Source organism: Apostichopus japonicus, chromosome 20 (assembly GCF_037975245.1).
Source record: "Apostichopus japonicus isolate 1M-3 chromosome 20, ASM3797524v1, whole genome shotgun sequence".
Lineage (NCBI taxonomy): Eukaryota > Metazoa > Echinodermata > Holothuroidea > Aspidochirotida > Stichopodidae > Apostichopus > Apostichopus japonicus.
The window spans coordinates 23,229,765-23,252,295 of NC_092580.1; the positions used below are offsets into that span (position 1 = coordinate 23,229,765).

Here is a 22,531-nt window from a genome sequence, read left to right on the forward strand (position 1 = left end):
TTCCCCACATACATTTTCAAGCAAACAAAAAGTGTAATGGATCTACCTACCACCCTATTAGTTAACTGTAAATTCATCTAATAGTTTAATCATGGAGCTGTAAACAGATCCATGGTTTAATTTAGCTGCTGCTAAGCAAGACTTGGAATAAAAATATATAAGTTGAAACCGTTGAAGTTGCAACAAGCTTTTACACCGTTATAAAAAATAATAAAATAAAAAAATAAAATCGTAATGTGTTGGAAAATCAAGTAGTGAAATTTTTTATATATATATATATATATATATATATATATAAATATATATATATATATATATATATATATATATATATATATATATATATATATATATGATATCGATGTCTAAGGTGTATTATATTGTATCAACGTTGGCATACATTACTCCTTATTTTCATTCTAATGTAAGAGATAAGGTTTTCAGCTCATCAATTCTGCCAGTGATTGTGTATGCAGTTCCTGTCTGGTATCACTTTCTACTTGAAAAGGACAAGAAAAGAATTAGAAGTTTCTTGAAATACTGCTCCAAAATATTTAATCTCGACTATGAAAGCCTTGTTGGTAAAGTAAACACTGCTGCTAAAAATGAATTCATAAGACTAGCTAAGAATATACATAGTTCTAAAGATCACCCACTTCACTCAGAGTTGATCTCTCTGTGCAATAGAACCAGCAAGTACAATCTACGTAATCCTACTATCTTGCCATCTTTTAGAATTATGCTTTTTAAGAACTCATTTATCTACAGAGCAGCCATTTATATTCAAAATGGGTTCTTAGAATCTCTGTTATAATCCTTTTAATCTTTAAAACTTCTAATCCTCTATCTTACTTCTTGTTTTTGTTCATGCTTTCATTTTTGTACATGTTTACGTCTTTTATGTATCATTTTTATGTGTCCTATTTATAAATGTTATAATTTATACTGGAATAAAGAAATTGAAATTGAAATTGAATATATACATATATATATATATATATATATATATATATATATATATATATATATATATATATATATATATATATATATATATATATATATATATATATATATATATATATATATGGTCTCAGGAATAACAGGGCGACACTGTTTCATTCTCATCTTCACCAGAATTACTCTAAAACAGTAAAACAGAAACATATTCAGCCTTGGAATATATACCATCACTACCAGTCCCAAATTCAAGAAATCCATAGAGCAACTTGCATTTTGTTTCTGACCAATGTCCCGATTTTGTTGGTATAAGGCGACCACACACATAATCATGTACACAGACGTGCACACACGTACCCAGCCCCCCCTCCTCCCCACCCCTCAGCATACATACATTCACAGACACCACCTTTACAATCACATATTATATTTCTCCTGAGAAGTCGGCTAGGAATCGAGAAACCAAGTGAACGAATATCCTTCCATTTTCTGAATTTATAGACTCATGTCCCTGCGTCAATTATAGGTCGGTGCCGCATTGGATTCAGCATCTTCTTTTATATACGGTGACTCCTGGGATAAAGTACCGCGTTGGATATATGATTTATGTATGTATGGGTGTATGTATGTATGTATGTATGTATGTATGTATGTATGTATGTATGTATGTATGTATGTATGTATGTATGTATGTATGTATGTATGTATGTATGTATGTATGTGTGTATGTATGTATGTATGTATGTATGTATGTATGTATGTATGTATGTATGTATGTATGTATGTATGTATGTATGTATGTATGTATGTATGTATGTATGTATGTATGTATGTATGTATGTATGTATGTATGTATGTATGTATGTATGTATGTATGTATGTATGTATGTATGTATGTATGTATGTATGTATGTATGTATGTATGTATGTATGTATGTATGTATGTATGTATGTATGTATGTATGTATGTATGTATGTATGTATGTATGTATGTATGTATGTATGTATGTATGTATGTATGTATGTATGTATGTATGTATGTATGTATGTATGTATATGTGATCTTCCCGCAAGCAGGAACTCGCGAAAGAAGCCATGGGGCTTATAGACTCGCAAGCTGACCGAAGCCAATCTCTCGGCACACATGTCGGGAAGTTGTTATTGAACAACACCCCTTGCCAGACGACACACATTGCTGTCGGCGGGAATCGAACCGGGGATCTCATGACTGGGAGACGCCGGCGTTAGTCTTGTTGGATCAGGGAGTTGCTCGGTTGCAGGCTCCGTTCGGATACCGTTTACACAGGACAGACTTTACACATTTTGTGAGTCAAACCTATACTTTATCTTCATATTCCGATTCATATTGTGGCAGGTTGTTACCATAAACAGTTTTTAAAATATTTCTAACCTTCCTTATACTGTCGTCGATTGTGCGATTAATTTCTGTTGTGAATGGATTGAAGCCAAAATCTTTATGTTTTCTCTTAAAGTGTCCCGAAGAGTTGTGCAATAAACACTTCATTCTGGTTTCGTTCTGTGGTATATGAAGAAAATCTAGCATTCGACGAAGCTGATAGTCCGTGTCCGTGACCAATTGTTCATAAAATATTATCATTCTATTCTTGTTTTCCTTCACGGTACCATTAAATATGTTCGCCCATCGAACCGCACGGGTTTTAGCAAAGTTATACCACACTGTTGATAAAGAAAAACATAAAGAAATATGTATAAGTGGAGAGTATTGCCATGACAGATAACCCCTTCCCCTCCCTCCAAAGAAAAAAAAAAGCTTGAACTATTCCTTTATAGTCGATCCTTAGGAAAGATAAGTGGTATTTAATACATGTGCCGAGCTGCGAATTATTTTTTTTTCCAAAACAGGTTTGCAATTACAGAGTTTTCAGCCAATCAGATTTTGTTGCTCGTGATTTGTAGACTGAATTGTAATTTCGGCAACGACTTTATTTCAAATGGCAACATGTAGCAGTCAAGTAACGTTTCATGGCTGTCAGGAGGAAGGATTTACAAGTCATTGGAAGTTCTGCAATAAGTTACCTTTCTTCGACAGTGTGTTGATTCAAGAGCAACGTGTCAGTAATGCTTCCACAATAGGGAGGCATACCTTGGAAGTAGAAGGTCATTTAATTACTATACTTGTGTATAACGTTTCCGTTGAATGCTTAGCTTGGAAAAATATTTAAAACTCAAACACACCAAGATATTACTAGAACAACATAAATAGCCTATATATATATATATATATATATATATATATATATATATATATATATATATATATATATATATATATATATATATGGTCTACCTAGCACAATCTCGATCATTTCTTACTTTTCGTCCTAGTGTTTCAAGCATTGGTACTTATAATTATAATTTGGCAAATTTTTTGAGTGATCTTATATCTCCCAACATTTGTCTCGATTATTGCACTCAGGATTCTTTCTCTTTTGTCCAGGAAACTACATCTATGGACATATCTGATCATTACATGGTATCATACGATGTAGTTAGTTTATTTACCAACATCCCACTTTCTGAAACTGTTGATATTGCAATCGATGCCATAATGCATAAAAATCCAGGCATTGGTATTGAAAGGCGGGATCTCCAGAAACTATTCATGTTTGCTACCTCACAAACGCATTTTTTATTCAATGGTAATTACTATGATCAAGTGAACGGTGTGGCAATGGGTTCACCATTAGCACCGGTGTTGGCAAATCTCTTCAAGGGTCATTTGGAGAAACAATTTCTGAATGATTCATCTGCTCCATCCAAACCTTATCACTACCGCAGATATGTTGACGATATTTTCTGTCTTTTCCGAAATGAGGATGAAGCCATCGATTTCCTTCAATTTATCAATACTCAGCACCCTAACATAAAATTCACTATTGAGAAGCAAAAAGACAGTACGCTACCATTTTTGGATGTGCTTGTCAGAAACACTGGTCATTGCAACACTTCCGTTTATCATAAACCTACGTACTCAGGGTTACTAACCAATTTTTTCATTTTCATTCCGTATTCTTACAAAATCTCATTAAAACGTTAGTGGATAGAATGTACAAGGTCAACAACTCTTGGAAAGGATTTGACCTAGACCTAAAAGGACTTATATCCACACTCGGCAAAAATCAGTTCCCTTTCACTTAATTGACAAAGTTGTGAAATCGTATTTACAAAACAAGGTGTCACCGAAAAATATCATTGACCCGGTTTCTCACAATACCAGATTTTACAAGCTCCCGTACATTGGTAATTTCTCTGGTCATGCTCAGAACAAAGTTAGACAGTTGATCAAATCGCATTGTATGTCAAATTAGTGTTTATCTCATTTAAAGTTCGAAATATGTGTGTAGTAAAAGACATGATTCCATCATACCTTAAATCTCGTGTGGTCTATAAATTAATCTGCACAAGCTGTAATGCTTGTTATATAGGGGAAACCCATAGGCACCTTTCTACACGGATTTCTGAGCATTTAAAACCGATAAGAATTCACATATTTACAAACACTTAGCTAAATTTCCCAACTGTAAGCGGCTATGTGGCAACAACTCATTCAAAATGATCGACTCCGCTCCCACTAAACTCCAGCTTAGGATCAAAGAAAGTCTACATATCAATTGGGATAAACCTAATCTCAACAAGCAGCTTGACTGTCCAGTGTTATCTTTGTTGAGTTAATCTACTTTTCCTTGTGTGTTATTGCTAGTGTACATTTGTCTGCTATTACTTGTTCATTTTGCGTCTGTAACCTGATGATGAAAGTCGCTACTTTCGAAACATGTCGTTCTTTTTGTATCAATTTTGGTAAATAGATGTATAAGTTAAAGTCTGTGGTGTTTTCAATTTATATATATATATATATATATATATATATATATATATATATATATAAATATATATATATATATGTATATATATATATATATATATATAAATATATATATATATATATATATATATATATATATATATATATATGTATATATATATATATATATATATATATATATATATACCCATACTGTATGTTAATAATTACTTCGATGACAAGCCATTATGACCGACCCATTGTCAACAGCCACTGTTTCATTCGTTAAATATTAAATATAGCCGTCTGCTCCCCCACGCCCAATAAATAACTAATTGTTTAAGATATGCAATTAGGATAGATTGTAACAGATATACTATAAATGTAGCTCTCGAGACTAAGGATTTTAATGGGACGATAAGTATGATAAATAGAATTAATACCGGCATTAAATAGACCAATCACATTAGCGTATTTTGAAACTGTTTATCATGCTCTGAGCTAGTGTTAATCCCTCTTGCTGTAGCGTGAAAGCTGCGCAGATATTTCTGCTGAGAAAGCAAAGTACAACGCAATGGCACGCATGGTAGACAAAGTACAGTATCTGTGTGATTTTGGTCGAGAAGCGAACGATACTTGTAGGTTATTGACAAATGTTAACTCCCAATCCCAATCTGATGTTTTACCAGTTCGCAATGCTTTGAACCGGTTTGATAATCTTTGAAGAGCATTACGCTATACAGAGCTTGGAAGACTCCTGAATGAAGACGAGTACAATGTCGCATCAGTGTCTCTGGATGAACTAAAACGGGGGAAGTTTCACGCCTGACACAAGAGCTGGAAACTTGTTAATAACTTTGCATATTACACTGTAGCGCAACTAAAGTTGCAGTGCCAACTAAACAAAGATGGTCAATTTAATGCCGGTATTAATTCAATTTAATGCCGGTATTAATTCTATTTAATGCCGGTATTAATTCTATTTAATACCGGCATATGAAGCTACATGGTGATTGGCTGTGAATTAATGCCGGTATTAAATATAATTATTACCGGTTATTATGTTAGTTCATATACGGACATTAAATCAGCAATAATTTCCCGTATGGCCTACCATAAACGAAAAACTTCGGGGTATTTTGAAGGGTTATATCTTCGTTGCAACGAATGGATGCAGACGTTTTGGTAACCTCAAAGTGAAGGTTTCTATGGTGATGACGTATCTTTCCCGACCAATCATGAGCGACTATTTGCACACAATTGCAAACCTGTTTTGGGAAAAAATATCGCTGCCGGGCTTTGCAGAAAATACAAAACCTCGAGTAATAACAGGAAATGGAACGCATCATTATAAACTCCACTGAATTGAGCATATTATTTAACCTTTTATTTATGACATGTTATAAGGAAGGTTCATGGAAGCGAACTATGTATAAATGTTCTCTAAAAAACTCGACTTGATGTAATGTACAGAAAATTTGCAGTTACACTTTTTCTTTCCTTTTTTAATAATGGTGTTGGAAAATACCAAAAATATCATTTTCAAAAGTGGCTAAAAATATACTCTGTCGCTTATCTAGGCTGTTCTTGCCTCCCGTAAAGTTATTTTATTATGTACTGCAAATGGCAGAAGATCAAAATGGCGAAATTCATGAACAAATATAACAGACCTATATATAATTTGAAGCTAACTTTACTCACTTTCTCCTCCAAATGCTGATGCAGGGGCTGTTCCTGTTTTGTTGCTCTTTTGTCTGTTAAATTCCGCCAAGATGGCAAAATAAGGATTCCTTACAAGAATTATCACACCGTCATATTTGCAAAGTTTCTTTCTTGGCTTGAAAATGTTTCCGTCATAAAGCTCCCATCCATGCGTCTTAACGACTAAAGTACTCTTAGAGCAGGGACGGCTTTCGCGAAAAGTTGAATGCTCTGTTGATACACAAAACAGAAAAAAGAGAAGGCAATCCATTGAGTTGCAAATCCCAAACTTAATCGTTATCCCAAACTTTTGGTTATATATGACAATTATAATGTCATCAATTTCGTCGTTTATCTCAGTATGCGCTCTTACAAATGCAAGTCGGTATACACTTCCTACGTGCGTATATTACGAGTTACGTTTACCTCCATTCACCATTTAAACGTTGGAGTTTTACAGCAGTTAATTAATGCACTGTTAACGTTCATAATAATGACATCATATGTGAACATAGTTTGAGGGCGTTTCGGCCATTTTGTCACGATACGCGCCCGGCGGCAATAGTGCTTGTTTTTGTTTTTATTAAATGTCTTTTTCGCACAAAGTTGGAAATGTTTGGCTTTTATACCAACGTAACCCTTGTTGTTTTACATTTATTGATGCGCTGATAACTTTCAGTCTGACATCCCGATCACATGGATTGTTTTGTCGCAGTCATTTTGGTATGAGCGTCATGGCCAAAATGCTGGGGTATTTTATTGTGGTTAATTGAAATTCATTTCTGACAGTTGACCCTATGACATCACAAGGAGGCGATACATCCCGTGCCCAGACAATAACCCACAAAATCCATCGCCTTTACCGTTCAAGAGCAGTTCGCTATATACATTTTCAAGCGCTCACACCCACACACACGCATAGACAAACACACAAACGGACATATTTCGACTTGACCCCCAAAATGGAATCCTCACCACCTATTCCTATACGTTACCATGATGAACCTGCTTCCCTTAAAATGTTCAACAGCATGCTTTACCATGGCAACCGTTGCTGTGGTAACGATGGAGCGCTAAAGGCTACAAACGGCCTAGTGACTAATATGTCACCCCCATGAACATAATTATGTACAGGGGATGAGATAAACATATTTCTTTTTATATTTGTTATTCAAGTAAATTAATTTGATGGCTCTTTTGTATTGTCTTTTGAAATTTGTGCTTACACGATAGCGGGGTGGATCAGTATACAGAGAATGTAACGTTGCGTTGATGTTTCGATGGCCTAGTATGATAATTCTTTACGAATCTCATATTTTGTATCGTTATGACGGTAAATATCATCAATCGATGCAAGGTGGTTAAGACAATCTGCAAAGTATAACATAAACTCCATCCAAGTTTCTCGATTATCAAAACAATTCAATATTGTCCACCAATATATATATAGTGCAACCCTATGGAAAGCTCATAAAATGACCAAGCAAATTCCACAAGAACCAAACGAGATATCCAGAAGTTTAAGGAATTGCTTAGGTGTAATTAATCAATTAAGTTGTACTAAAGTTTAAGTTTTAGAATTTTTTATGAAACATATTTTGTTTTATGTTCAGCTTGTATATTTGGCGCACCGCATCAGGGTAAAGTTGCCCTTTAAAGATTATCCGTTGCCGAAGGCAACAACTGTCGTGTCCCTTTAATTTAATCAAGTTGTAGTAGATTTGTCTCATAATATGCTAAATCAGGACTCACAATATACCCCAAAACTCAATGATATTTTGCCAGAATACAGCTATTTAAGGATTTCCGATTTTCATTAATCTTTCCTGTTTCTTTCATTTCGTATAGAAGAAAACCTTTGCTCTTGGATTCTCAAAGTTTCGAAAGTTGCACTTGGTGCCATTTTAAAAGCCACAAAACTGTCGTGGTGTCCTGCCTTTTCAATGAAAATTCTAGGCAATTTCAAACTTGTTCCCACACGGTTGCCTTGACCATCTCGATCCTGAGTTGGCGCTATGGCCTACATAAATTGTAGTTAATTGTAATAGTTGCTTTGGACAAAATTCATCTCAATCATATATGTACAAACTTAACGTTGTGACGTTAGATTGTATGGGATTTAATTATTATTATTTATTACCCCGTTATTTATATAGCGCATAATCCGAAAGTTCTATGCGCTTGTACTTAACCCTGGTCATTGGTAATTTGTTACACCTACACACCAAAGTGTGCACAATTCAAACAATCTCTCCTGGGGCACTACAGTGCACCACAGCCACGTGTCCCCTGGGGGACTTCCCATAGGGTACAGCCACAAACCGGTGCACACCTCGCAAGTCCCCATTTATACACCTGGGTGAAGAGAGGCAATGGAGATAAAGTGCCTTGCCCAAGGACACAACGCAATGATCTGGCCAGGGCTCGAACTTGTAATCCTTAGATCACAAGTCCACTGCCTTAACCACTAGACCACAACGCCCTCACAGTGAATCTTGCCCAATAAGGGCACTCGTTTGTTATCATGTTGATAGTTAAAAATCCTTAAAAATTCAAAGGCGGCGTTACCATCGTTGGTTTTGATGGATATTCATTCATACTGTAGCTACCAATATGTGTTACTGGTTCACACGATTAAAATGTGAAAGATAATATCACTTGCCCCTCCCTGTCGCCCCCTCCCCCCCCCCCCTCCCACACACACATTCTCCTCCATATCGTGGAGAATTGAACTCTCCTCAGTGCTCAGTGTAGCTTTTAAACCATCAGCCATTTGAGTCAAGTAGGTAGGGGGCTACAGCCACGGGCCCGAGGTCCATTAGAGGTCTGGGAATATGAATGGGAACAAGAACAATGTATTCACGTTTTCAAACATGCTTTAGGAGAAAGCGAAGATTTCAAAAGAGGTTAGAACAGTGACATCGCCTGCTCCAAGTCTAGTATATACGCTTTAACACGTATGATTTAGTATATAGTTTGGGTCATCTGTTATGTTAATTTGGACAAGGTAAGGCTTGCGATATGAAATGGTAGGGCAAATTAACTGTTCATCTGAGCTTTGGTATTATGTAGTAAGTCACCGGATGTATCGGTATCGGGTAAGTTATTATCCAGACGCTACTTTCTGCAAACTGAAGGCCTCACGGTAGTCATTGCTTTATCTCAAGTGGAAGTGGACGACACTCGAGACGAAACCGAGTCAAGGCAAAACAAGTCACCATAAACTCGTCATTTTGCAGACAAGCCAAAGATATCGTACAACTACGGGAAATGCATACCAGTATAAAAACATCTGCACGCCATTAAAGGGTGTGAAGACTCGCGCAAAAAGAAACGTCTCATGCCGGTAATCTGACCTAGTTTCGAATGAGGAGCAACAGAAGTGTTAGACACCACTATCGATCCCATAAAATACACACACAGCTTGCTACCGTCGGTAATTAGACACTAGTGTACAGTCAGTGCATACAGATGCGGTCAATACCCACAGCACAGTGGATAAACGATACAGCGATGGACATCTCACGTCGAACTAAAGATAACTATGGAACGCCAAAAGGGCAATGTATTTTGTTGTCTCCTTTGATGTTGTGTCCTTCGATGCTGTTGTCTAATTTAATGTTGTTGTTTATTTAATGTTGTCTCATTTGATGTTGTTGTCTCCTTTGATGTTGTTGTCTACTTTTATTCCGTTGTTTCATTTGATGCCGTTGTCTCATTTAATGCCGTTGTCTACTTTAATGTTGTTGTCTGCTCTGATGCAGTTGCCTCCTTTCATGCCGTTGTCTACTTTAATGTTGTTGTCTACTTTAATGTTGTTGTCTCCTTTAATGCCATTGTCTACTTCAATGTTGTTGTCTCCTTTAATGTTGTTGCCTACTTTAATGTTGTTGTCTACTTCAATGGTGTTGTCTCCTCTGATGCCGTTGCCTCCTTTAATGCCATGGTCTACTTTAATGTTGTTGTCTCCTTTAATGCCGTTGTCTACTTTAATGTTGTTGTCTCCTTTAATGCCGTTGTCTACTTTGATGTTGTTGTCTCATTTGATGCCGTTCTCTAATATGTTGTTTACTTTTAGTATATAATTTAGCGCTATTGTAAAATGGCGGGAATCTAAATGTTCGTTGAGGTCTAGCTGGTCCCTGGATACAACGTGTACGTAATGCGTACGGTGCAGTGGTGCGCTGCACGACCGGTTACTAGACTGTAATAGACTGATGTGAGTGATGTAAATGTACGTAGTAAAGTCACGCTATTCGCATATTCCGAGAATACATGTAGGGCCTAGGCCTACTGCGTTTTCTTATTGTCGTGCTTCACCTGTACTGCCGTTATTTAGGTTCTCACAACAGCTCAGAAGTATGGAAGGAATTCTATCCAGACTGGAGTATAATCAACTGGTGATCGACAACTTTAGAAGAGAGGGGGTAATAAAGTCAGCATAGCCCGGGCCGCGAATATTTTTTTCCCAAACTGAACTGACACTGAAATTATTTCCTCGATTCTGATTGGCTCTCAGCGAGCACGTGATATACTTAACTATTCAACATGGATCCCTCAATACTCAGTCGATACCAGTATGATCAACACGAACAAATTCAAGATATTCACATTAGCAACTTTCCAAAACTTTTGGTAGGTATATATGAACGAAAGTATAAAGTGTTCTCAACACAATGAAGCAACTGTTCCCAACTACTGCGCCCATTATAGGTAGTCCTCGACCGTTTGTATACTCGCTTGACTCCGCTCTACACACAACACATGTAATGTAGCCTACTGTACTGTGTATAGTATACAACACAATAAAACAGTGCATTTGTAATTGTATACGTGTAGCCGATGTACATATGTACGAGGTGTTTGTGTACATTCGGAGTTGCAATACTTTTAGTTTTATAATCATAAATTCAAAATGTATTCAGTCAATGAATCATGATAGGGCTAATCGAATATGCAGTAGCCATGAAGACGGCGAGCGAGTGTGTGCCAGCCAGTGAGTGTACACAAAAAAGGGCATTTGACGATATGTCTGTGTCTTTTGACTTGTTAACTAGTTGTATATAGCCTTATAACCTATACGTACGGAAACCTATTGGCTCGCTGAGAGCCAATCAGAATCGAGGAAATAGTTTCAGTGTCAGTTCAGTTTGGGAAAAAATTATTCGCGCCCGGGCCTATCTAGCTAGAACTTGATTGTGCCGTCACATTTATGTGCACGTACATACTGATCAATCCATATATGCGCGCTATATTACGTACTTTGACGTCATACCATACTGCTTTTGGTGAACAGCGCCGTCAGCATCAAAGTAGACAACGGCATCAAAGGAGGCAACGGCATCAGAGGAGAAAACAACATTGAAGTAGACAACAACAGCATTAAATGAGGCAACGGCATCAAGGGAGACAACGGCATCAAGGGAGACAACAACATCAAGGGAGACAACGGCATTAAAGGACGCAACGGCATTAAAGGAGGCAACGGCATTAAAGGAGGCAACGGCATCAAAGGAGACAACAACATCAAAGGAAACAACAACATTAAAGTAGACAACGGCATCAAGGGAGACAACAACATGGAAGTAGAAAACGGCATAAAAGTAGACAACAACATCAAATGAGACAACAACATCAAATGAGACAACATAAAAGTAAACAACAACATTAAATTAGACAACAGCATCGAAGGAGACAACATCAAAGGAGACAACAAAATACATTGCCCTTTTGGCGTTCCATAGATAACAAGGTACCACGCTTTATTACTGTCTGCATTTTGTAGCGACACGAACAAAACGTCACTTGCAAGCAACCGAAAGTTAACTTTTTCAGATGGCCGCACGCGGTTTGGGGCGAGTCTTCAATGCCTTTAAGATTTTTTTTTTTAATATTATTATTATCATCTTTAATGAGGGTATAGTCCCACTTGACAAGGAATGAACTTATACGCACGCTCTTTTTTTTTTTTTTTTTCTTGTGATTCGTTGTGATATATGCATAACGTGAAAAACTATATACATTGGTTTGAACAAATCGATTCTGTTTGCAAGCTCGTTTCCAGTAGATTGGCTCTTCTTAGACGCATAAAACCATTCATTGATACCAATACTTGTATTCTTTTTTTATAATGGATATATTTTACCGATGGTTGAGTACTGTAGTTTAGTATGGGGAAATAGTAATGCCAGAAATGTTCTCAGACTTAGTTGTTTACAGAAAGCTGCAGCAAGAATGATTCTCAATGCAACATTTGATGATATAGATCTGAAGACCTTTTTAATACTTTAAACTGGTCCTCACTTGAAAAACGTTTAAAATGTAAAAGATTGACAATGGTGTATATCGTAGGTCTTTAAATGGTCTGGCTCCACAGTATGTTGTGGAAATGTTCCGCCACACAAATCATAATATACATAACCACTCTCTAAGGTCCACCACACGACATAATTGATTTTTAGAGGGTGGTAATACCCAGTATCACCAGAAAACATTTTCATATGTTGCTGCTAAGGAATGGAACGAATTATCAAAGGAGTGTAAGAATGCCAAGTCTTTAAATACTTACGTTCTATGCAGTACTTTAACTAATTTATTATGCTCTTAATTTCTTTTAATTGATTGTTCCATGTTGTATTTTATGTCATGTCAATTTTTATTTTTATTTTTCATTGTCGTCTTATTTTATTTTATTATTATTTTATATGTTTTTATTTTTTTTTCATTTCACTATTTGTTATTTTATTTCAGGGCCTCGGGGAGATTAGCTTTACGCTAACCGAGTATATACCCTTTAATGTTAAATAAATAGTATAATAATTACACGGCGGTAATTCAGTGTTATGTCGGAACTTGATCATGCGAGTTCTTACCATCATTTCCTGTACCTACATCACGATAGGCACTTCCTGTGTATATGCCTGATGACCTCTCAAGTAAATATCTGACCCAGGTGTTACCAGAACCAGGAAAGCTGAGGAGTAGTATTAGTGGCATGCTCCCTTTAGGCATGAACCTTCTGTCCAACACGCAATTATCATCACTATTGTCATAGTTATCATCTACGTCGTCGTCATCATCATCATCACCGTCAACGTCCTCATTAGCTATAATGACAAAATGGCTCTGTTTTATTTCAATGTTTATATAATAGTCCAGTTCATTTTCTTGTCGATACAGGAAAGTATAAGGTAAGAGTGTTTCAACGCCTCTCTAAAAGTCTCTTGACAATCCCTCTTTGAGCTTACGTTACCATGGTGACTATGCAAATATGTACCGCTAATTTGCACCCCCATCAAACCACCCATCACGCCCCTCCCTTGTGAAAACTTACATTTTAACGTATATACCGAGGTGAGAAAAGATAAGATAAGTTCAACATTATTAAGCCCCACAAAGGACAATGGAATACTCGCATGCTAAAATCATTTAACAGCATGCAAAGCAAAAACTACTATAAAATTACAAAAACATGTACAAACAATCTTAAAACAATACAATGGACAAGGCAAGAGACTGGAACAGTTCTATCAAAAGGTACCAAACTGGCAAGCTCTAGCGATTGAAATTTAGTTTATGAAGTCTTATACATAGTGGCATGAAATGAGGAGTGTCGATTCGTACTGGCCAATGGCAACCGGATCCTACCGGATCCTTCGAGGGATCACCGCCCTGTCCAGAAGCACACGAAGTGGGTGGCCATCATCAACGCATAATATTGTCTAGTTTAACCTCCACTAGAAGCTGCTGATAGGACGCGGCCAATCTTGACTGGCTTTCCCCGATCACACGACTTGCCTTTCTAATAATCATGACTTCAATACGAAGTTTATCTTCGTTCAGTTACTCGCATTCCCACCCCACGATACCAAATTATATTGCCATACCCCACCAATAACAGTATATATAAAACATGGCAAGAATATCGTGATTTTGAACATCGAATTTGTTCATCACATACGCAGACAATACATACTACAGTTCAATTTCTTCAATAATAAGTATACGTGCTCATGTCAGGAAACCCGTTTTAAACGGACAGATAATTATCTATCACCACCTCGAGATATTAATAATCATTTATCCACCATAACGACGATATTTCCCATGTTAATAACATCAGTTAAAAGTACATTCGTGGACTTCCGAAACTCAATCACCATTTCTTTTGCGTTAGTAGTAATAGTGAAGTTCTAAACAGTTTCGCCCACAATAGCTCACAAAATCATCAATCTGGTCCACGTACGCAGTATCATCATTAGTTGATATCAAACATGCAGCAAGTCAGTATTATCTGCAAATTTGACCAATGAGCAGGTTTCATTATTTGACATTGAATCCGATGTGTACGGAGTGAGTAAGAATGGTGCAAGAACCGTACCTTGTCGTGCACCGGTGTTTGACGTCATGACATTAGATATGCTGTTAGCTGCCAGGGGATCTAAGAGTATAAGATCATTAAAAATCCACAGAATAACATCATTGACGTACATTCCTTTCGTTGGCTAACATGTGGGGCTGGATAGTGTTAAAAGCCGAAGAGAAATAAAACAACATAACTCTAGCAAAGTGACCCAGATTTGTACGCTCGAGATGTGAATACATTTTTTTCTTTCGAGACTACATACAACAACATCCTCAGTGCTGCGTTCTCGACCTATACGCAAACTGCAATGGATCTAAATATTTATCCACCGTATGTTTTAAAAGCTTCAGAGGCAGGCGCTCACAAGTGTTCATTGCCACTGAAGTCAATGCCACAGGTCTTAGATCAAGTACGACATCCATGTGCGACACATTAAACCTGCAGTCTCGGCCCATTGCACCCCCTCCCCCCCCCAACCACCCCCTTATTCTTACAAGGCATTTATTTTCCACACACAGTGCGAAAGCAATACTGTATACTGGTACATTACACAGTATAAGATCATATACTAGTACATAACACTGTATACTAGTACATAACACACATAACACTGTATACTAGTACATAACACTAGTACACAACATACTAGTACATAACTTGTACATAACACACTTACTAGTACACAACACTAGTACATAACACTGTATACTAGTACATAACACTGTATACTAGTACATAACACTGTATACTAGTACATAACACTCATCGGTATACGTCAAATTGACACTTATAATACGCATTTGGATTCTTACCTTGCGTTGTGAAATATCCAGTTTCACGAGAGTTCGTCTGTAGATGATTAAAACTGTCCACTTGAAAGTTACGATGCTCCAAGGGTATAGAAATGTGTTTTTTGTATGGTAAGTATGGTATTAAGAAAACCATGCCTACGAAACAAAGAAACCACCCAGTTTGGCGTATTTGGGACTTCATCTTCGGGCTCCCATACGCCTACCTTTTGAATGAAAAGTATAGTGTTATGTTTTTGTGACGCATTATAAATACTGTTCAATGGCGGCGGAACCAGGGACACAGGGGGCACGTGCCCTCCCATATTTTGCAAATCGCAAAAGTGCTCTTTTTTATAACATTGTTAAAAGTGAAGCTTTTTTGATAATAAAATATAATTTATATTTGTAAGTACAATGTGCCCTTCTGTTTGTGGCCCATCCTGGTTGAACTAATGCAGTTAAATGTTTTGTAATTTATGTTTGGAATAGTCACACGATATGCACACATCTCAGACGAAGCCTTCAGAGCAAAGTACATGTGCACTATATAGTGGCGCGTGCAAGGTGGGGGGGGGGGGGGGGTTGTGGGTGGATGGGTCATTCCCGCTTTCAGACGAGAGATTAATTCAAATGTCTAGAGTATACTTATTGGTTCAAACTAATCCTATAGACCTAATTTATTGTTTAAACATACCTCAGAATGCACAATTTGACGTCTTAACTCTGTTAACCCCTGCCCTGTACAAGAGAGACGCATCCAACGAACCCATATCCACGCTCCTTAGTCGATTTGCTCTTTTAACCCTCCCTCATAAAGGTTACCAAATCGCAATTGTATGCTGGTCACCACCTGTTCGAACTGATATCACCCAGGAAGTCACATCGGATGCGGGTTTTATGGTCCAGACTCTGGTATTCTACTTTTGTTGTCAAGAGTCATAGCTGGAAAAATTGTCTTGCACCAGGTCAATTTAATTTATATCTGTATACTTGAACGTTGAGTTCTGTTTTCGCATCATTCTGCGTCAATGGTGACTAATTATAGCTATATTGGAATCTAGTTACTTGCAGTCACTATCAGTTACTAACAGTTACTTGTAGTTACTTATATTTATATCTTGTTTTATATCTATTCATGGCAATTTATTAACAGTGTTGTTTACATTAATAAGCATTGTAGAATAAGTTTCGCGGAACTGGAAAAGACCGATATGACAGCTCCCTCATTTACTTTAAGACGTTGCTGGAGATCCGACCCCCCCCCCCCCACCTCTGTGGAACATGCAGGATATCACGCAATCCATTACTTAATTTTGGGATTTTGTATATGACATAAGACAAATAACCACTCCCAATTGGATCACAATTTAAAAAAAAAAATCGACTTTAATGTGTTTGCCTTTTAATTGAAGGGATATTCCAGTGATGGACAATCCAACATTTATCATAAATATTCTTGAATGTTAGTTGAAATCCCCATCTCCCTATACCTCCTTCAAAACTGGAAATATAGTTATTGGAATCAATGTAATCTATTTTGACTTGTGGTTTGTGACGTCATCACGCCAAATGTTTTTAAAAGTTGTTTCTCTCCTACAACCTTCTCGTTGAATTATCTGATACATTTGGAATCTGTGCTTTGCTGTCAATGTTTCATCAAAATGTAACAATTTAAAAAAAGGTTTTTCTTCTGTGAATGTCATGAGTAATAAGTGTACTAATAAGTAATATAATAAGTAACTAATAAGTAATAAATGATGTATCGTTCACCTTGCTGTTGCGAGATGTCATTCTAAAAATGGCCCCCCTCACCTCCGACCGTCAGTTGTGGGAATTGTTCAATCGGGGGATATTTTGCATTCAGCTGGGGAAGACCATTACTACCCCCGTCTTTTAAACCTCACACCAAGTACTTATTAGCAAATTTTGAGTTCAGGGCTACTAATATAGATCTGATGTATAGTCTGAATATGCTTCAGAAGAGCACCATTTGACGTCTGTGTTCCCTACTACTAGCTAAAATGACAATTCAAACACATAGAACTGTCCAACATAAAATATGTAAAATGAAAACACACACTTTGTTAAAAAATACAATGATATGCCTACAGGGCCTGTAGGACTGACATACATTTACACGCACAGATGAAGTAATTGAACTTGAGTTGGATACGAAACGATTGTATGCATATAGGCGTAGGAGGCGGGGGCTGGGCGGGGGGGGGGGGGGCTGGGCTGCACCCGACCAAATATTTGGTGAAAATTCAGGCAATATGCTGAGAATTTTACGGGCACCTATACTGAAAGAAAAATAATCTGCAATGTGTTTTTCAATGGTTAACTTATATTATTATTATTATTTTATTGTAACGACTTCCCCAATATGGAAGGGTAATAACACGGCAAATGATTGTATGTTATTTGGCATGAGATGTAATAACCGATGCATGCCTATATGATATGCACATTGACATGTTGAAACTGTGGTTACAGTTTTCGGGCAAGTCGTTACAGCCCTCCCCCCCCCCCCATCAAATTGGGCTCCTACGCCTATGATTGTATGGAAGATGATTGTTTCGTTTCCTCTCGCTGAGGCACATATCAAAATCAATGAGCTGTAAAAATGTACTTATTGTTCAATATAAAAGAACGTAGACAAGAGGACCTACCTTGCTTAAATCCCGGCCAATATATGGGTACTAAAACAACAAACTTTTCCTGTCCTCTCTATCCACCCTTTCTGTCTCTCCACCTCTCTCTCTCTCTCTTTATCGCTTCTCTCCGATAGCCAGCTTGTGTGACACTATACAATCACACGCTGTTGTCCTGTGTGACATTTGCTTCTGTTGGTCTTCCAGTCTAAGACAGGCTATACACACAGCGATATCCATAACCTAACTGTAACATATACCGTACCATAAACCATATCATACCATGCTATATTATATAGGTATAGCTTCAGCTAGAAAGGGAAACGAAAATTGCTGGTATTAAGAGCAATTATTCAGTGATCCGTTGGTTATATAGGGTCAACACATCCTTTGAAGTGATTGCGGACACCTACATAGATGTATGTATGTATATATATCATACATTTGGTTCCAAACCAGTAATCGTCATTATGTATGTATGTATGTATGTATGTATGTATGTATGTATGTGTGTATGCGTGTATGTATGCGTGTATGTATGTATGTATATTAGATCCTCCTGCAAGCAGGAACTCGCGAAGAAGCCTCATTGGCTTATCAAAGCCGCAAGCTGACCGAAGTCAGTCTCTTACTTTCATATTTGACGTCCATGGTCACGAAGGATCATCGTGGTTGTCGCGGTCATGTTAGGGTCAGTAGGTTTTAAGTCAAGTCATTTGTGTTTACATGTCAGGTGCGAAAAGACCTACTGGGCAATTTTGCAGTGCCGGATGGCCCAGCAATACGGGGAGGGGACTTCATCAAACTTTCTAAACAAATTAGTAATTTACAGTGTCGTTTTGTTGCAAACATTTAAATACTATAATTTATGCTATACAGAAAACACAGAGGGTCATTTTATTATACTTGTGACTAAGCGGAGCATTTCAAAGTTTCTTTCGGTTGTGGGGTGGGGAGGAGGTAGGGCTAGAATGATGTCTAACAAGTACCCCCTCCCACCAGTTTAAATTCCGTTTATCCCTATTTCAAGGACTTTGGAGAAAGTAGCCATTAAGATGCTATATAAGTATGGTGGTTGTTTCAAGGGTTCACTTTCTGGGATGATCTCAGATCAAACTAGAGGTGGGGTGGGGTGGGGTGGGGTGGGTGGGAATTATATAGGACCCTCATTATACCACACTTACCAGGGAGAGTCCGACAGAAGCAGTGTTACTCATAGAAATTGTTTTGTCTCTCAGCTGAGCTCCCCCTCATGGACTTCATGCAACTGAGGGCCTAAATTGTAGGGTTTGACATTCACATTGAAACGAACTAGAACGGTCCATTATGTTCCTGGATCATTATAGGCATCCGTAGATTATAGTAATATTTCAATTTCATTTTCAATTAAATTTTCAATTTCATTAAAACAACGTGTTGTATCGATTAGATCGCCATGTCATATATAGTTTACTACAATGAACTAAATCATACTAATGACTAAGTATTTACAATCGCATATATAGCAGTGTTAGATTCATGATACGAGTTCCCCTAAACTTTATACTGAAAACTGTTATGGCTCATTTGTAGAGTTAACGTCATGCGTGGTAGCCTAATTGATATATTGATAATTCTGCATTACATTTTGCTACGCGATGATTATATATACGTATCAGGTAGTATACGATCATTTCGCATGTTCACTAAATTTGCATATTGTGTTTTACATATGTATAGCTGCACTGCACGATAGACAATGTGGTTGTTGTCTCCGTAAGTCAAATTATAACCAATATTTTCAATCGCAATTTTAATCTACAAAGCCTGAACGAAAACCAGGGATTATGGAATGGCATCTAAAGCAATTCCAAATTCGTGCACCTTCTCATGCAACCTCTTGTTTCGGTCCTCCCCGTCCTATACTGATGTTCAGGTTACATCGGAATTCATCGGGAAATTTGGGGAAATGAAACTCTCCCCAAAACCACACTGTTAGCAACCTTGGATAAATTGGATGTGTCTTCTTTACGCGCAAATATTCCTGACGAAGATGGCATTTCGGTGGTAAAACCCCCACAAAGACAGACTTGGCTGAACTGATGCAACTTCATCTTGACGTGTATGGCAAGCCATGTGGGACAAACACCGCATAATATATCCGCGTATTAATTCGAATATATACGCGTATTAATTGTACATGTGTAAAGTTTCGCTTTTTGAAGCGATCTCGCGAGCCCGCCAACACATTTATCGTTGGTATATGTACACAGCAAGAGCGGAATTGTTTTATCGTGTATATTCTAATTAATCCGTGCATATATTGGATTTAATCTCCATATGTATTTTATTTAATATGTGTATATTTTCGAGTTAATACGTGAATATATTCGAATTAATACGTGGATATATTCAAATTAATACGCGGATATATTTAAGCCATATGATTGGCTCATAATATATACGCGTATATATTCCAATTAATACGCGTATAAATTCCAATTAATACGCGGATATATTATGCAGTGTTTGTCCCATATGACTTGCCATAGACGTGCCCATGAATCTGGTACAACAAACACTACCTCCAGAAATCATGACACCGCCATGGGAACAAATATGCCCCCTGCCTTTGCCACTATCTTAAAGGATGACATCGAGAAAACATATCTATCTCGACTAAACTTGGTTACGTTTCATTGACAACATTTTCACGACATGGACCCCATGGTGAAGCAAATCTCAGACTCTTCATTGATAAGTTAAGCCTCGTTCCATCACATAATCGATTTCAATGCAAATTTGTCTAGACATTATGCTCACTTTCTGAACAACCATGTGACCTTACAAACTGGCACACTCTAAATAGACTTGTTCAGTAACGAACAAGCACAACTAACTCTTACCAAACAGTAGTCCAATAGGCCTATACATGCAGGCTGTTAGATACAGCATACACAGACTTAAGGAAATTAGAGGATTACTTCCTCCTATTGATACATTAGCATTTAGCAGACTGAAAGCGCTAAATATATTCTGGCCATACAGGGGAAAGGGATTATCTGAATTGCGTGGTGAAAGGAATATATCTGTACGAATAACAAACAATAGAATTATTCCAAAACGTCTACTATCGCTGAATGAAATCAACAACAATGTAAAGATACACTTGGAAAGGAAGACAGAACAGAAGGTTAAGGTGGTAACACTTGGTAAAGCGCACATTACTGTAAAAACACTCAATGGCGCTGAACAACAAAACAATTGTAAAAACGATTTCTTAAATAAATGAGTCTTTAAAGCAGCTTTAAAAGTTCTGATGGTCTTCGAATTTCTTGTGTCGACGGGGAGAGCGTTCCAAAGTCTAGGGCCAGTGACGCTGAAAGAGCGGCCTGCGAAACATTTGCGGCGTGTGAAAGGAACCTTGAGAAGAATGCCCTTTGACGAGCGTGTTGAACGACCAGGTGTCTTAATTTCCAGCAACTCGGACAGATAAGCTGGTGCTGAATTATGTATACACTTATAAACGAGGAGGAGGATCTTGTACTCGGCACGGACATTGACGGGGAGGATGTGCAGCTCCTTCAATGCTGCGGAGGCACTATCATATTTTGATCTGCCGAGAATAATTTTAGCCGTGTAATTTTGGATCCTTTTTTTGGCGTCAGAACAAGCTCGCTTTTGGATATATCAATGCCAGGTCAGTTAAAGACAAATCCATGGAGCTTCGTGATTTCATTGAAGAAGAACATATTCACGATTTGGGTATCACAGAAACATGGTTGACGGGTGACGAAAGTGATGATATTATATGCAAAGAGTTGACGCCAAATGGATTTAAGTTGGATCATGTCCCAAGAACATCGGGGAAGGGTGGTGGTGTTGTTGTTGTTTTTTATAAGTCTGGATTAAAGTGTTCTAAACAGAAAGTGTCATATTCATCGTTTGACCTTATTGAGACTGTTCTGACAACTCGTAATGACTGTCTACTTGTAGCTGTTCTGTATCGGCCTCCAAGTGGAGCTAAACACAGTCACCCGACACCACTGTGTCTGGAACATATTCAGGACTATATCGACAGTCGATTAATATCTACGGGAAAACTTATAGTTCTTGGTGATTTTAATTTCCATATGGATGAGCAGGACAATTCAGACGCGGTCAAGTTCAGGGACCTTCTCTTCAGCCTGAATCTGAACCAACACATCACAACTACAACTCATATACAAGGTCACACACT

The 22,531-nt window shown here is 37.5% G+C and overlaps 1 protein-coding gene across 3 annotated transcripts; it reads right to left on the reverse strand.

Annotated features, from left to right (window-relative positions):
- Nucleotides 1-1,891: 1,891 nt before the first annotated feature.
- On the reverse strand, nt 1,892-18,789 carry LOC139961088 (WSCD family member CG9164-like). Of its 3 annotated transcripts, none has more exons than XM_071959963.1 (6): nt 18,331-18,789; nt 15,683-15,881; nt 14,886-14,945; nt 13,378-13,611; nt 6,506-6,736; nt 1,892-2,658 (listed from the first exon to the last, which is right to left on the reverse strand). In XM_071959963.1, the coding sequence occupies exons 2-6, from the start codon at nt 15,861-15,863 to the stop codon at nt 2,297-2,299; spliced, it is 1,068 nt and encodes a 355-aa protein (XP_071816064.1). In that variant the 5' UTR covers nt 15,864-15,881; nt 18,331-18,789; the 3' UTR covers nt 1,892-2,296. The 3 variants fall into 3 exon arrangements, with proteins under 3 accessions (XP_071816064.1, XP_071816063.1, XP_071816066.1); XM_071959962.1 differs by having other exon boundaries at nt 18,327-18,788; XM_071959965.1 differs by lacking the exon at nt 14,886-14,945 and having other exon boundaries at nt 18,327-18,787.
- Nucleotides 18,790-22,531: the final 3,742 nt, after the last annotated feature.